Source organism: Triticum aestivum, chromosome 5B, assembly GCF_018294505.1.
Source record: "Triticum aestivum cultivar Chinese Spring chromosome 5B, IWGSC CS RefSeq v2.1, whole genome shotgun sequence".
Classification (NCBI taxonomy): Eukaryota; Viridiplantae; Streptophyta; class Magnoliopsida; order Poales; family Poaceae; genus Triticum; species Triticum aestivum.
The window spans coordinates 380,372,606-380,389,028 of record NC_057807.1 but is presented as its reverse complement, the minus strand read 5'-3'; the positions used below and the strand labels follow the sequence as shown (position 1 = coordinate 380,389,028).

At 42.6% G+C, this 16,423-nt stretch overlaps 2 protein-coding genes across 24 annotated transcripts; both read left to right on the top strand.

Annotated features, from left to right (window-relative positions):
• Window positions 1–6,399: 6,399 nt before the first annotated feature.
• LOC123111951 (uncharacterized) lies at window positions 6,400–11,510 on the top strand. Of its 23 annotated transcripts, none has more exons than XR_006454945.1 (7): window positions 6,400–6,859; window positions 7,388–7,559; window positions 8,603–8,754; window positions 8,847–8,866; window positions 8,938–9,119; window positions 10,167–10,270; window positions 10,507–11,510. XR_006454945.1 is itself a non-coding variant. In XM_044532833.1 (4 exons), exons 1-4 carry the CDS (start codon window positions 6,772–6,774, stop codon window positions 10,628–10,630), a joined length of 468 nt encoding a protein of 155 aa, XP_044388768.1. In that variant the 5' UTR covers window positions 6,401–6,771; the 3' UTR covers window positions 10,631–11,510. The 23 variants fall into 23 exon arrangements, 1 of the variants encoding a protein (XP_044388768.1); XR_006454946.1 differs by having other exon boundaries at window positions 8,603–8,761; XR_006454942.1 differs by having other exon boundaries at window positions 6,401–6,859; window positions 9,209–10,270.
• A 1,939-nt stretch (window positions 11,511–13,449) lies between these two features.
• Window positions 13,450–15,644, top strand: LOC123111949 (uncharacterized). The gene is made up of 2 exons (XM_044532832.1): window positions 13,450–13,898; window positions 14,902–15,644. Exons 1-2 carry the CDS (start codon window positions 13,732–13,734, stop codon window positions 15,395–15,397), a joined length of 663 nt encoding a protein of 220 aa, XP_044388767.1. The 5' UTR covers window positions 13,450–13,731; the 3' UTR covers window positions 15,398–15,644.
• Window positions 15,645–16,423: the final 779 nt, after the last annotated feature.

The window sequence follows — 16,423 nt, the reverse complement described above, 5'->3', positions numbered from 1 at the left end:
CATCCGCGGCCGCGCCCGCCGCCGTCTTGCTGGGATCCGGCCGGATCTGGCCCGATCCGGCCCGGAGCTCCCTTCCCTGGCCATCTTCGTCCATCTCCGGCGAACCTCGGGACCCATGCAACCCAGATCTGAGCCGAGGTTGACTCCCCCCCTCTGTTTTTCCCTAAGTCCCGAAATTATTTGCATTTTGATCTTCTGTTCATCGCATCATAACTTGTTGCATACTGCTCCATTTTGTGCGTGTAATATATCGAAATGTTCATTGAGAGATGATCTACATTTCATTCCATTGTGCCATGCTTGTTTGAGATCATCTTGATGCCTGAATCATCGTTGCAAGAGTGCTATATGATGTTAATCTGCTGAAAATGTTATAACTTGATGATTTGTCATTTTTGTTGCATTTGATGTGTGCATCCTATGAGCTTGATGTCTACATGTGTTTTGAACTATGTCATGCCATCTTTACAGGGGTGCAATCCATGTATTTTTTGTGAGTCTTGTAGTGGGTCCATCAAGCTTGTGAAGTATGGTACTTGTTGTTGCTGTTTTGCTAGGCTGAATCTGTTATTTCGTGATGCTATGTAAACCTGCTGCTACAAGTCATTCTATGCATAATCTGGAGATGTTCACAAAGGATGTTTTGTTATACATGTCATGCTCTATCCATCCATGCCCCTGGTTGCATTTATAGATTGCTGTAGCTTGTCGTAATCTTGATCCAAAGTTGCTAAATAATATTGCTGTCAGCCTGTTAACATTAAGTTCAATTTTGCCATGTGTTTTGCTAGTGATCCATGCACCCTATGAACTTGCTCTTGCCATGCTTAGCTTCATAAACATGTCTTCTTACTGTTGGTTGCCTTGTCATGCCATGTAATGCTCTGTGGTGAGTTGTACAAGCTCACCAACACGCCTACTTATCGCTGTTTCTGCCATGTATGAATCTGTCATAAAACTTGCCATGTTTACATGGGTGCCATCATATCTTCTGATCATTTTTGGCTCATGGTCAGTAAAGGACTTTTGTTCTATGCAATTAGTAGATTCATGCCATGCCTTTGTTTGCCATGATAAGTTCCTGTATCATGTTGTTTGATAGCTCTAAACATTGCAACATGATGTTATTTCTGCTAAGTCTGAAACTGATATTATTTCAATCTTGCCATGTGTTTTGGGGCATGTTCTAGTGATTTCTGGAGATAGCTCAGTGTTCATGTTTTGTTATGCTTTACCTGTACATCATGTCCATGCCTTTTGTTCTCATGTTGGGGTGCTGTAGCATGTTGTTTTGGTGCTTGCAATATGCCTAGTTGTTGTTTTGGACAAATTGTTGTCATCTTGTATAGTGTGTGTGTTTTGAACCATTGCTCCGTTGTGAGTGTGCTCTATATGAAACTTGCTTGATTTTGCATGTAGTTTCATATTATCATGTTTCGTACATGTTTTGATAGTGTTTGCTTGATGTTTGTTTGCATTTTGCATCAATGCCATGTTTAACTTGTTTTGCTCATATCTTCTAGGCCGTAGCTGCGAACTAAATGAACTTTATATGTAACTTGACTAGAATTTCGTGTAGACCATCTTTGTGCATCTTAACTTGCTATTTAACAACTTGAACATAAGGTTTATTCAGATCTGGACCTATTTCGAAATTTGCATATGAGGACTTACCAGAATTGTTATATGTTGTTCCCGACCTCATTTAAACTTGACTTGATGTGTTGCTCTTGTATGCATCATCTCTTGCCATGAGTAGCTTCATGTAGCCTTGTCTTGCATCATACTTGATTGTGCATCATGTCTTGTCTATGTGTGGTGTGTTTACCATGTTGTGTGCTTCTTCTCGATAGTTCCCGTTTTCGTTGCGATCGTGAGGATTCGTTCATCTACGCTTGGTTCGGCTTCATCCGTTCGTCTTTTTCATGGACTCGTTCTTCTTCCTAGCGGGATTTCAGACAAGATGACCACTACCCCAGATCTCACTACTATCATTGCTATGCTAGTTGCTTTGTTCTATCGCTTTGCTGCGCTACCTATCTTTTGCTCTTCAAGCCTCCCAAATTGCCATGTCAGCCTCTAACCTTTTCACCCTTCCTAGCAAACCATTGCTTGGCTATGTTACCGCTTTGCTCAGCCCCTCTTATAGCGTTGCTAGTTGCAGGTGAAGTTGAAGATTGCTCCATGGTGGACATGATTATGTTGGGATATCACAATATCTCTTATTTAATTAATGCATCTATATACTTGGTAAAGGGTGGAAGGCTCGGCCTTATGCCTGGTGTTTTGTTCCACTCTTGCCGCCCTAGTTTCCGTCATATCGGTATTATGTTCCCGGATTTTGCGTCCCTAACGTGGTTGGGTGATTTATGGGACCCCCTTGACAGTTCGCTTTGAATAAAACTCCTCCAGCAAGGCCCAACATTGGTTTTACCATTTGCCTCACCACCACCTACTTTTCCCTTGGGAGTCGCTCTCTCGAGGGTCATCTTTATTTTAGCACCCCCCGGGCCAGTGCTTCTCCAAGTGCTGGTCCGAACTAGAGCCCTTTGCAGCGCCCCCTCAGGGAAACTTGAGGTCTGGTTTTAGTTGTACGGATTGCTCATCCGGTGTTGCCCTGAGAACGAGATATGTGCAGCTCCTATCGGGATTGTCGGCGCATCGGGCGGTCTTGCTGGTCTTGTTTTACCATTGTCGAAATGTCTTGTAACCGGGATTTCGAGTCTGATCGGGTCTTCCTGGGAGAAGGAATATCCTTCGTTGATCGCGAGAGCTTATCATGGGCTAAGTTGGGACACCCCTACAGGGTATAATCTTTCAAAAGCCGTGCCCGCGGTTATGTGGCAGATGGGAATTTGTTAATGTCCGGTTGTAAATAACTTGACACCAGATCCGAATTAAAACGCATCAACCGCGTGTGTAGCCGTGATGGTCTCTTCTCGGCGGAGTCCGGGAAGTTAACACGGTTTTTGGGTTATGTTTGACGTAGGTGGGAGTTCAGGATCACTTCTTGATCATTGCTAGCTTCACGACCGTTCCTTTGCTTCTCTTCTCGCTCTTATTTGCGTATGTTAGCCACCATATCATGCTTAGTTGCTGCTGCAACCTCACCACTTTACCCCTTCCTTACCCATTTAGCTTTGCTAGTCTTGAAACCCATGGTAATGGGATTGCTGAGTCCTCGTGGCTCACAGGTTACTACCACAACAGTTGCAGGTGCAGGTTATGCGATGATCTTGATGCGAGAGCGATGTTACTTGTTTTGGAGTTCTTCTTCTGCTTCTTCTTCGATCAGGGGATAGGTTCCAGGTCAGCAGCCTGGGCTAGCAGGGTGGATGTCGTTTCAGTTTCTGTTTGTGTTTCATCCATAGTCGGATGATGCTATTGTGTATGATGTATCGTTGTATTCGGGTGGCATTGTATGCCTTTTGTATGTATCCCCATCTATTATGTAATGTTGATGTAGTGATATCCACCTTACAAAAGCGTTTCAATATGCGGTTCTATCCTTGGTGGGACCTTCGAGTCTCTTTAGGATAGTATCGTATATTGGGCATGACACGAGCAGAGCGGCAGGACGGAGATCACCGTGGAGCCCAAGACAGCGTCATCACTAGTACCTTTGACAGCCGAAGACCAACTTTAGTCAGGATAAGTTGTACTAGATGTTGCCCTTCAAAATGGCCGTTGTTGGCGCCCTTCCCGCTCAATATTTGGGAAGAGGAACAGGGCCTCTATATATAGGGTTAGCTACCACCAAGGAAAAAAGGAGGGCAATCGGGGATCGAATCCTTCCCAAGCAGAATGCCACACCACCACAAGAACATCCCTTGCGAGGCTGTTCTTCCTCTATACTGTTCATCATCAGCCCCTGAGACAATCCACACACCACACACTGGAGTAGGGTATTACACCATAATGGTGGCATGAACCCGTATAAATCTCGTGTCCCTTGTGTTGTTCATCTGGTAGCTTAGATTCTCAGCGAGGCGTTAGGACGTGGATCGGTAGGGGGAAGATCTTCGCGCGCACCCCAGGGTTCAAACCTTAAGGATTTTGCCAGAACCCCATATCCGACAGCGCCATCCCTATATCATTAACCACTTTTGACCGACTACGTTGCCACACCAACAAGGTGGAGTCATTCATGTCTTTGGAGATGCTAGAGTTAGTTGGCAATGAAGGCCATTGACAAACGCTATGTCCCGTTACAGAGACTTTTGTCATGGCAGAGATACAAAGGCTTCCAAGGTCCATCATTGCCAACCCTCTTGTTTTCTCTTTCTATCATAGCCATGTTATATTGACACCACAAGGTAGGGTGGATGTTAGAGCCTATGTCTTTGTTGTAGATCAAGGGAGGAGGGCAATGGCTTTTGTTTGGTTGGAGGGTTCGATCCAAAGGGGAGGGGATGTTTAGAGGGTAAGAGTTGAAATCTTGGGTTTGTGGCAAGTTTAACGTTGACTTCGGGTTTCTAGGAAGACATTGTTCTTTGTATTGAAAGTTGGTGCACATCTAGTGGGATGTTGGAATAATTTTGGCCATAAGCTGACGGATTAAACTAAAACTTGAATTTCAGAAGGTTGGAAATTACAAATCATTTTAGTGAGCTAACTTCTTTTAATCTACTTCTCGCACGATGGTGATGGAAATGTAGAGCTTTTCTTAGCATAACTAGTGGTGTACACCAATACTGTGGCATTTTTCATTTATAAAATGGTTATATACGTATCGATACGTACATGGAACAAGGAAAACATGAAAGTGCAAATGATATAGCAAACTATGCATACCTTCTTTTAGACCATGTCTGCTTTGTTCCTGGATATGGAATAGTGTGACTTAAGAGTAATGTTAGACTCACGGAGGGATGGATTACGGGTTTAACAGAATAGCAAACGTGTGTCAATTTTTCTTACAGTGGAAGTAACTTTTTGTTGGTAAAATAGTAATAGATCATTTACAAGCTTAGGCCTTGAGAAAACTGGAGGTTCTACCAGCCATGCCTAAGGACTATTCTTAATTAGCTTGAGCATTTGTTGTTTCATTAGCTTCTCTGGAACAATGGGAATAGCTTTATGTACTTTCGCAAAAATTGGGCTAGCTGTGCACAATCGTTCTTCAAATGTGCAAATTTATCCAACTCCATAATATTAAAAATATATTATGATTTAGATAGATACACAAAAAATAGAAAATGTTATATATAATGTTAAATTTATTAAAGCAGAAAAAATATAGTCAAGAAAGAAGATATATCATATATATAACTCTATATTTACTCTATATTTATAGACAATGTAATCCTTCTTAAAAAACATCTTTAAATTTACTATTATTGCATTACAGTAAAATATCTAACTCACTAAGAATTTTGCGGGAAAAGTTACTCTTTCTTGTCTTATTTTTCAAATTATAAATTCATAAACTAAGACAAAAAAAACTTGTTCCACCATCCACAAAATAAAGTGTTAGGATTCATTTCAATAAAATCCTATAGAATCATATGTTCTGCCATTCTCACTATTTCTCCTTACCAATTGAAGCTTCTAAAATTCTATTTCTGTATTAAATTTCTCAGTTTTATTAAATCGAGAGGCTACAATTCTTGAAATATCTTAGAAGCAAGTCCCCTGAAAAAAAAACTTAGAATTTCGTTTCGGGGCAAAAAATATCTTAGAAGCAATAATACTTTTGGACCTGACTACTGTACTTCTTTTTGAGAGAGAGAGAGAGCAGACGTGCCTACGCGAGAGCGCCGCTATCGTGTGACTGAAGGTTTAATGGGCCTCTGGGGCGTACACACTTCACGTTGGCATACAGGGCCAGATCCCTACAAGAAAATGTAACTGGGCCAAAATCAACATTGATCCTTTTTTTCCGCAGATAGAAAAGCATGGTTCCAACTTCCAACATAGGAGCACAACATTTCAGTTTCTCAACAACAACAACAATAACAAAAAAACATACAACATTATCCTTACTATCATTTGAATGCGTGTATCCCTTAAAAAAGAAAGTATGAATGCGCGCATCCTTCAAAAGAAATCCTGAATGTTTTACTAATTTCTCAAAAAGGGGGAAATGGCTTAAATGTTTGCCGGGCAAAACACAAACCTAGAATATCACTAAGCTAGAAACTGTAGGTCCATCTAGAGCAAAGAATAAGTTGTATGTAATTTCTGATATAGAGACCGGAAAATGATTTTTCCTATTGTTGAAAGAGGCACACATGAACTTTTTTACAAGCTTAGGCATCACCAAGGAATATCATTAAACACAATAAGAATCGCGCAATGTGCGCACTGTCGTGGCTTTGGGCGCACGGGGCGTGGGGGAGGCGTTGTGCACATCCGAGTTGACCCTTTACTCTGTGAGGTGAAAATAAAAAACCGAGCGCGCGAGTGCAAAGAAGCGAGCGAGCGAGAGAAAAAGAAGCGAGCGACCGAGTAGCTGCGTAGCGATGCCTGTGACCTAACCCGTCTCCCCCAGCGAACCCCGCCTCCTCTCCTGCCGCCGCCGCCGCGCCCCCTTCTTCCCTTCTCCATGCTCGCCGCTGCCGACGCCGCGTCTGCCAGCCGCCCCGCCTCGAGCCAGCCGCCGTTCGGTAAAAACCTAACCTCCACACCCACGCCCCCACCAGTCCCTCCCTCCTCTTCCTCGACCTCCCTCCTAGCTGCCTCCGCCTCCCCTCCGCGGTCGACCTCCTCGTTGCCGGTGATGCTCCAGCGCCTTGGCCCGGTCGTCTCTGTCTCTTGCCGTGCTCTCTCATGCTGCTGTGCCTCCTGGACGACGCTCGCGTGCCTCGGATGCACCCCCTTCTCTCCCGAGCTCCAGATCCATGGCTGCAGCGGCGAGGTAAGCAGCGCAAAGGCTCCCTCCTAGCACCTCCTACTAAATACCCTTTTTTTTGTTCAAATACCAAAATACTTTGTCAGGGTTGTCAATGGAAAAGAAGCAACCTTGTTATTTAGTTCAGTCCACCATAAAGACAGCTCAGGAGACAACCTTCTTCTGAAATCATTGATTTGTTTTTTTTTAGAAAAGGAGTACCACCCCCAACCTCTGATTGATCTGGTATAATTTATCAAATTCCTCCAGAGTACATTTAGGTTCAAAGCAAATGTTGTATAGCTCAAGATATTGTTCACTGAACTCTGAAGGATTTACCATCCACAGGCACATCTTCCCATACTCCAGCTTTATCACTTTTTCTGCAAAGAGATCTTGCGCCCAATCAAATAAAGTTCTCTAACCTTCATAATTGATTTCCAGCAAGGGGAATCAGTGACTCTTGTTTTAGTAGTATTAATAGTTTTGTTCTTGAAATATTTGGCTCTAACAACTTGTTGCCATAGCCCCTCTTGAGTCTCAAGTTTCTTGCAGAAGGTCACCACAGGCACTGGGGTCGATGCAAAGCATCGGCGATGGTGTCATTGTCCTCGCGTGATTCATCAGATCCAACCTCACCCCCGCGCCGGCTTTTGACGGAGCTGCTCACCAAGGAGGACCTCGTCGCCTACGTCGCATCTGAGTGTAAGCCCAAGGAGAACTGGAGGTGAGAAGTTTCGGCATGCTGCTACTTCCCTACTGCTACTTATTACTTACTCTTGGAAGTGGAATGGAATGATTTGCATCATTCTTGAGTTGGTTTGACACAAATATAGCTGGAACGACTGATTCTTGCCGCCCACCTTGTTGTTTAGCTCTACGGTTGGGGATTTGGTGTTCAGTTGCCCCTGGAATGATGGGAGTATTCATATGAATTAGTAGTGCCTCATAGCGACGAACTGGGTTATGTTTGCTGCCGTGAACTGATGTTTGCACACTAATTGTTTCCATGGTTAACTGATTTGCCTTCTATCATCTAATATTTAATGCTGATAGAATGTGTAGAAGCCATTAGCCCCTTCCTAGAGTTAATTTGGTTCCTTAAGAAAAAAGAGAGTTGCTATGGTTGATTCCTTTGAGCCTGGTGCATTCACAAAGCATTTGTTAAAGTACAGACCGTGCCAATGAGGGTCTATTTGGTTGACGCCCATGCCAGCCTTACCAACTTGGGGCTAGCCAATTTTTTGGCGCAGGATTTTGCCACCGCAGGCTCGCCAACAACCTGGCGCAAAAACTGAACGCACGACCAAAACTTTGGCGCAGATCCGGAATTTTGGCTTCCAACCAAATGCTTGCCATTGAGTGGGTCAACGACCAAAAAATTGGCAGGGCTGCTAACGGCTGCGATCCAAACAGCCCCTAATTCATCAACTTTTTGTAGCTGCCGTTCCTGCTGTTCTAAAGAAGCTGCCTATGCTTCTTAGAGCAAGGGGCCATAATTAGTACAGTTTCTCGTAGTAGATGTTGATGATTTTACTCAATATCTGTTTGCTAACCCTTATAGATGACATGGTATTTCTTTTCATATGTCGTTTGCGTGTAATGTTGTCTGCTAAACATTCTCTTTTGAGTAATAGCTAAATTGATCTAATCTACATTTTAGTTGTAACAAAGTAAAGCATAACCAGTATCTGTTGTATTATTTCTACATTTTTTTACTTATGTATCTTTGAGTACTGAACCACAAAATCTTTTTTTGGTTGGTTGTAGATGAAATTGCAACACCTGGTACCAAGACCATGCTGGGATTTTCTGATCATGTTAGGAGCTTTGTCAATCCTGTATGGACGACCTCTTTGAGTGGAAATGATTCGGATACAACATCACGGACAGGAAAACAGTTGGACATCAGCCATGAAAAGGTTCGAGGTATTTCACGGAGTTTCCTACCAGCTATTCATCTAGAGCACTATCCTTGTGAAAATTTCTCATTTTCTCCTCCATCTATTGATAGGAGACGCACTCGACAAGGGTGTAAGTAGTCTCACCAGTCCAATTCAGAGTTACAAGAAAGTTCTAAATCTGATAATTTTAAACTTGTGTAGCATGTCCTGTTTGTTATGTGCCTGTTGACCAGGGCCTGGCATTGATGCCAGCTGCTCATCTGTCCGAAGACAATTTGGTACTCATAGGTCCAATAGTGGTTCTTTGTTTCGTGGTTATCCATCCCTGGAACAACGAGATATGTCTTATATGACATAAAAGACTCGATGACACTACATTGTGGGTATGTCCTTGTATGACTCAAATGATTTAACTCTTGTACATTTATATGATCACTGTGTGTTGTATCGCTAACCTTTTCTTTATATTAAGATCTGTGAGGGGGGAAGATACATGGTCTCGATACTGCATTCGATGTAGATGAAGCTGGTCTGTCTGAGATGCGGCAGTGCCAGGGGACATTTGCTTCTGCTATTTTCGGGAACTGCATCCTCTTTTCTATGCCAATTATATTTGCATGTTGTCATGTTTCCATGCCGGTGCTAATTGCACATCGTGTGTGAACTTTCTTATTTGTTTTTCTCAGAGAATTATGATATAATGCAACGACCAGAAAACATCAAAACATTTTCAAAAGATATTGTTTGCTTCTTCATGTTTCTGGATGAAGAAACTGAAGCTGCAATAAAGAAGATCCCTACTGTTGATAATACGAAAAGAATCAGGCTGTGGCGGGTGGTTGTTGTGCACAACCTTTTCCTGACCCAACAACTTTCGTGAAAATCAGCCTAAAATCACTGTGCAGTTCATTGTGAAGAAAATAAAAAAAAATACTACTGAACCGACAGAGTTTTGAAGCTGGCTTCGCCGCTGCTGTACTGTACATTTGGTTATTTGATTTTCCTAATTGAATCTTTTTGGTGCCAGTTACTTCTGGCATGGAGATTGTGCACAAGTTAAAATTCAGCTTAGCGGGCAATGTAAACTAAAATTTAGTTGCAAAATATAATTTTACGCAATCTTCTAAAAGCAACATGCGCTCTTATCTAGATAGCTGATCCAACATGTTTTCATTCTTTTCTGCATTGGGTCAGTGTGAAAAGTTTCTTGACTCCACAACCATCTTTCCGTTCTGTTGAAAGACGAGAGGAGTATGCCATGCTTAATGTGAATCAGCATGAGCGAATTGTTTTCCTAATCACGTATTTTCCTTGTGGTAATTTTTTAATTGAAATGCCATGCTTAATGCGAATCAGCATGAGCGAATTGTTTTCCTAATTGTGTATTTTCCTTGTTATAATTTTTTAACTGAATCCCTTGTGATATTTAGGTTCCAAAACTATTACTTCATCGGCTCTTTCCTAATGTGCGGTATTCACTCTGTATCGATGGGAAACTTAAACTTGTGAAGGATCCTTATCAGCTGTTAAAGAGGTAAACATCACGTTCTCTTCCTGACCTCTGTCTGCTACTTATAAACTACTCTGCACACAACTCAATGAAAGTATGCCGTCAAAAAGTAAGTTTGCTTGTTGCCAGTGCCACTTATGCTCTATCTGTTGTATTAAGAGATCCAAGCTGCACCATATTCTTACTTTAATATTAAATCTACTCTTTTCTAGATTTTGACTTTTTATTATTTTGATTCTGTATACACTGCCATGCTGCAGATTCTTGTGGAGGAAAAATGTGCGCTTCACTATTTCCAGGTATTATAGACGCTTTGATGTCTTTGAGGAAGCTGAGGCCAACAAGGCTGGAAGTATGATAATGCTTCAATCGATAACCAAATAAAGTTCTACAAGACAGAGGGTTAACCCATTATTCATCAGCTAAGCTCCTTATTACAAGCTGCAAATGGTTCTTCTCGCTGAATTCTGATATAGAAATATTTCTCCTGAGAACATAAGGGATACATTTATCTTGAACAGATTCCCTGAGGGTTGTGTAATTATAGGAGAGCACATACCATCACCAATCTCTTCACATGCCTTTGGTTCTATGAAGTTGATCGTTCACCTCAAGAGATCAGCTAAGCTTTAGCACAACGAGGGATAAAATAAGATCAAGAGTTCTTGTTGACAACTAAATAAGATCAGGAGTTGATTGGACTGCAGACATGTTCCTGGATTGTGGAAGGCGTGAATTTGTTGTTCAGGTATTTTTTGAGTTAATGCTTTGTGCGGCACATCATTCCATTTGCAACCTGAAGTACTATTGCAACTTGGTACCGAGTGCAGACTTTGTCAAATTACACACAAAAAATTCCAGCATAACAATGGATCTTCGCATCTTCATAGCGAGCTGTTTGAAAACAACATCAGTGGACCGATGATTTTTTTTGGAAAGAACACAATGTCAGGATCTTTGACATAATAGAATTTTGCTGGAGTTTGAGGCTATACTATTGATGAGGTATCCTGGAGAGCTGCAAGTTGCTTTTCTTGTTTTGAATCATGTTCTTGTTGTTTTCTCCTTGCTGAGAGTGTATTATGTGCGTAGTGTACTCATCATGATCTCTGAAGCTATGCTTACAGTTGCATCATTGTTTTCTTGAAAATTGACCCTCTAAATTCATGTTCTCTTATAACCGATCCTGTAAAATCTTCCTTGTATTTTAATGAAGTTTCACACCATGCCCTTTGAGATAACAAGTGGGACATTACAAGGCTTATTAGTTGTTACTGATTGTGGTTAAGCTCCGTCCATTTTGTTGGAGGCCAGCCATATGCCAAACACAACACAAAAAGAAAATTGAAATGGTTGCCACCTACCTAGCACTGCAGAGCTTCCGCTCAGTGTATTATGTGGGTAGTGTACTCATCATGATCTCTGAAGCTATGCTTACAGTTGCATCATTGTTTTCTTGAAAATTGACCCTCTAAATTCATGTTCTCTTATAACTGATCCTGTAAAATCTTCCCTGTATTTTAATGAAGTTTCACATCATGCCCTTTGAGATAATAAGTGGGACATTACAAGGCTTATTAGTTGTTACTGATTGTGGTTAAGCTCGTCCATTTTGTTGGAGGCCAGCCATATGGCAAACACAACACAAAAAGAAATTGAAATGGTTGCCACCTACCTGGCACCGCAGAGCTTCCGCTCAGGAGGCGCACCAGGGTGCGCCCCAACCACTAGTATCCATCAAGACAACATATACAAAACTAAAGCCCTGAGTTCCGTGGCTCCAGTTAGCTTGAGGATTAAATAAACCCACACTGTTGACTTTATTTACCGACAATACTAAAATGGATCGAAGCCAAATCACATACGCTTTTAGCTTGCAGGCACATGAATCCACATCGCACATCTGAATTACCAATGGTTATGCATGAAAATGAAGATGCAAAGAAAAAAAGAAAAAAGTACTCCCTCCGTCCGGAAATACTCGTCATCAAAGTGGGTAAAAAAGGATGTATCTAGAACTAAAATACATCTAGATACATCCCCTTTTATCCATTTTGATGACAAGTATTTCCGGACGGAGGGAGTATTTCATCAATCATTTTTGAAAAATGGACCAGCTTTGAAATCCAATTCTCCAGACTGTTAATGAATTCATACATGGTATGCTTCACATCCGAGTTTATAAATAGTATCAGAATAAGCACAAGGGAAAAAATGTTAGTTCAAAAAATATACTCCCTCCGTTCCGAATTACTTGTCTTGGATTTGTCTAGATACGGATGTATCTAGCACTAAAATGAGTCTAGATAAATCTGTATCTAGACAAATCCAAGACAAGTAATTCGGAACGGAGGGAGTACTTGTAAACTAGTTAAGCCCGAACAAGTTAACAAGCACACAAGCAAAGACAAGACACAGTTACCGGTCATGAGAAAATGTTGTCCATAAGACAAATATCTACGCCGGTAAAAAAATATTGACATGCTCCTTTTGACTTAACCAATATTCTTGTAATGTGTTTCGTTTGGCTTAACTATCCAATTTAGCTTGTGTTTTTCAAGCGGAGGTGAATTTAAAGGAGCAAGCCCAAACAAACCGCAGAGTTGTACAAATAGAAATGTCCAAAAGTTAATAAGGAATGCATGATTCGTAGAGTAGTGAGGCGTTTTGCCTCCCAGGAGCATTTGCACCTGTGCCGAATAAAAAAAATCAAAGCAAATACTAGAAAAATTCAAAAAAAAAATCCATTTTTTTGGCATGGTAGATAGTTTGGTGCATGATGTCCGGTCCAAATTTTAAATCATCTGGATATCTGAGTAGCTCTCGGCAAAAAAACAAATTTTTGGGGTCTGTTAAATAGTGTACTGTTCGTATACTATTCTGACCCAATTTGTCTATTTTGCTAAGAGCTACTCAAATGTTCAAGTGCTGTGAAATTTGGAGCCCACCTCACGCATCAAATTATCTACCATTTATTTTTTTTTTAAATTTTTTATGAATTATTTTTTGATCGGGTGCAGATGAGCCCGGGCTCAGAATTGAATATTCGTAGAGTTATATCTCAGAAAAGAGATAAATATTGCATACGTATGTGGATAAGCCGATAAGGCGCCGCGCGGCCCTCCAGCTCACGTTCACCCTCACTCGCTGCCGACCCAAACCTCGTCCTCCTCCTCTCTCTCCCTGCCCCGCACGTCTCTGACCAATCCGTTATTAATTACGAGCTGATCTGCACATTACGTGGCACAGTTATTCTTCATCAGAAACGGCTCGCCTTCATTACCCCTGCGTATTTAAAATCCGCACCCCATCCATCCGTGCCTTATTTAAAATCCGACCTTCTCCTTAAACCGACGACGACGACGACGCGAGAGGGGCCGTTTCTTCTCCTTCCCGTTGGCGATCAATCAATCCGCACGCGCGCGCACACGGCCGCCTCTTCTCGTCGCCGGGCGGATCGGCAGCGCCGGTTCCAGATCAGGCGGATGCCGCCGCAGCCGGAGCCGTGCAGCTCGTCGTCGTCGCTGGGGAACGACAGCGACGAGGGCGGCGCGCCGACGGGGAAGGAGGACGGGGAGGGGGAGGTGCAGAGCGCCTACAGCGGGGCGGGGCTCGACGGCCTCGCCGCATTGGAGGAGTCGCTTCCCATCCGGTGAGGAGCAGAGCCCCTTTTACGACGTTTTTGTTTCGGCATGTTAGATTTGTGGTCTCGCTCTGCTTCGCTGCCCGCGAGCTCTTGCAAGAAATAGTCATCCTTGGGCGATCTTCGGTTGACGCCGCGCGTTTGGGACTGGGGAAATAGGCACATTGGATATCTTGTTACTTTCGTGATAGCGTCCGCGTTCTTGATTACAACTTCTCTTAGAGTTGTGGATCATTTTATTCAGTTGCGTGATGATATGGAGTGCTCCACATTGTTTAGTTGATGGGACAGGTCTGCTATTTGCCCGGCCAATTGTGTGCTAATGACTGCTGCATCGCGTCGTTCTCATGTCTTGCTTTAGTAATGTTTAGTATTATTGTTGTGAGGTTGGCGAGGTGTACCTATCTTCTCATGAATACTTGCACATTTTTCTACAAACACATTGCTTGTAGAGGAAATAGCAAGAACATATTATTAGCTGGAAGTTCTACAGTACAACTCTTGACAACACAATGCAAGTTTCATGTTGGGATCCTTCGCTGTATATGAACCCCACGAAAGAGTGCTCCATTTGATATGTTTGCTACTATACAAACTGTGGCTTTGTTTATTAATGGAAACATTTTCCTACATGTTTTGCAAACAGTATGGTCCTTCTATGGTACTATTAATATACTCTGGTTAAGTATCTTACATTTCCTAATACTGAGAAGTAGCTTTAGTTTTTCTTGCCAACATGGTCTGCGAACTGCTAAATGCAAAAGTTCCTTTGTTTGTTGACATAAATTTCCCTGATTCCTTCTGATCCGGAAACACTTACTTTGGTATTTTGTCCGGTCAGTTTTGCATGCTTGCTCATAAATAATGCACCACCAAAACGGCAATGCTTATCGCTACAGCTGTTATGTTGTTATACTTTTCTGCACTACACGCTTCATGTGTGTGTTCATTGCATCATTATGGTGTTTATCTATATGCTACCTATGACGTGCTTATCCTTTTTGTGGGGCAGGCGTGGCATCTCTAAATTCTATAACGGCAAGTCCAGATCTTTCACATTCCTCAAGGAAGCTATCGGGCCATCTGGTTCTGCAAAGGTCATTGCCAAGGCAGACAATGCTTATTCCAGGAAACGGAAAAATCTTCTTGCATACAGCATCATGTACAATCAGTCACAGATCACCGTGCCGGAGACCTACGAGAATGGTTTCTCCAAGAGGTTTGCGGGTTTAAGCAGGTTGAGGCCCTCGGATGGTATGAGCTCCAACAGCAGCAGTAGCAGCAGCCTCAGCAGCGACGAAAACGAGCCGCCTCAGCAGTTCATTTTTGTTCAGTCACCTGATAACACTGCACAATTTGCTTCTCCAGCGATCACCACACCTCGGCTTGGGTCTTGCATGTCTAAGATATTGCCGGTGCCAATGAGGTCGTTTTCGATGGTGAATCTGCAACGTTTGCACAGCCGCTGCTCATCTGTTTGCCTGGAAGAAGAGCCGGAGGTTGATTAACAAGGAATTCAAGAGGCATTTCCATCTTTTCGTGTTTTTTTTCTTGTGTTTGTTCTGGGGGCTAATATACCGCATCTCTCTTTTGCTAACCTAAGGTTGCATTGGGGTGTTTGCCTAAATAAATAAGAGGGATCAGATGAAAAAAAAGAGGGATCATGTATGGTGACGGTTTTGTGTGTAAAATAGCTTGTTTGACAATGTGTAAATATAAATTGACATAATCTGCTAGAATCAAAGGCAGAAATCACACTCCCTCCAGTTTGCAGAAAACTGATATTTTGAACATTGGTACTTGTGCAATGCTCCCTCCATCCCGAATTACATGTCACAAAAATGGATGTATCTAGACATATTTTTAGTTCTAGATACATCCATTTTTGCGATATACGAGAAGACATAGATATGCCAAGTTCTAAATATTGAGAAGATTTATTCAAGAAACATAATGCTTTTGTGAACTAATATGAGCGTTATGTGGTATACTTTTGTGGGCTAGATACTCAGCCATGCTGAAGTTAAGGAAAATATGGCTTATGGGTGAAACTGTTGGGAGACGGTAGCACGGGATATTTATAACCGGTTTGTATGTTGCTCAAATAGTAGGATAGGCGTATGGTCATCTTATCCTATTTCTGCCGATTGTGGCAATTTTTATTTTTTCAGCTTGATTCATGAAGTTGTATCAAACTACGTATTTGGTGGCTACTTTGTTTAATAATATGGCTCTATGCATTATTTTGATGCAGAGACCGGAGTAACCCTCCTTTAAAAAAAGCATTATGAATCATGTTGATAAGATTCAAAAGGAAGTTGAGAGTTTAACTAGAGAGTTCCTCGGCCCCGCGGCGAAGCTCCCCTCCCTAGGGTTCCCACCCCGCTGCCGCCGGCGACCCCGCTCTCCTCCCCCTCTCCCCTTCCCCCTTTCCTCCCCTCCCCTCCCCTCCCGCAGCGCGCCCGGTGTGTCCCCTTGGCCGCGGCCCTCGGCCCCGTCTCCCTCCCCTCCCCCCCGCCGTCGCCGGCGCGCTC

Excerpts from the sequence above, each read along its gene's own strand:
- LOC123111951 (XM_044532833.1), top strand. The coding sequence starts at position 6,772 with ATGCTGCTGTGCCTCCTGGACGACGCTCGCGTGCCTCGGATGCACCCC. Across the intron at positions 6,860-8,602 it reads TCCATGGCTGCAGCGGCGAG|ATGAAATTGCAACACCTGGT; the intron begins GTAAGCAGCGCA and ends GGTTGGTTGTAG. Across the intron at positions 8,755-10,166 it reads TGGACATCAGCCATGAAAAG|GTTCCAAAACTATTACTTCA; the intron begins GTTCGAGGTATT and ends TGTGATATTTAG.
- LOC123111949 (XM_044532832.1), top strand. The coding sequence starts at position 13,732 with ATGCCGCCGCAGCCGGAGCCGTGCAGCTCGTCGTCGTCGCTGGGGAAC. Across the intron at positions 13,899-14,901 it reads GAGGAGTCGCTTCCCATCCG|GCGTGGCATCTCTAAATTCT; the intron begins GTGAGGAGCAGA and ends TTTGTGGGGCAG.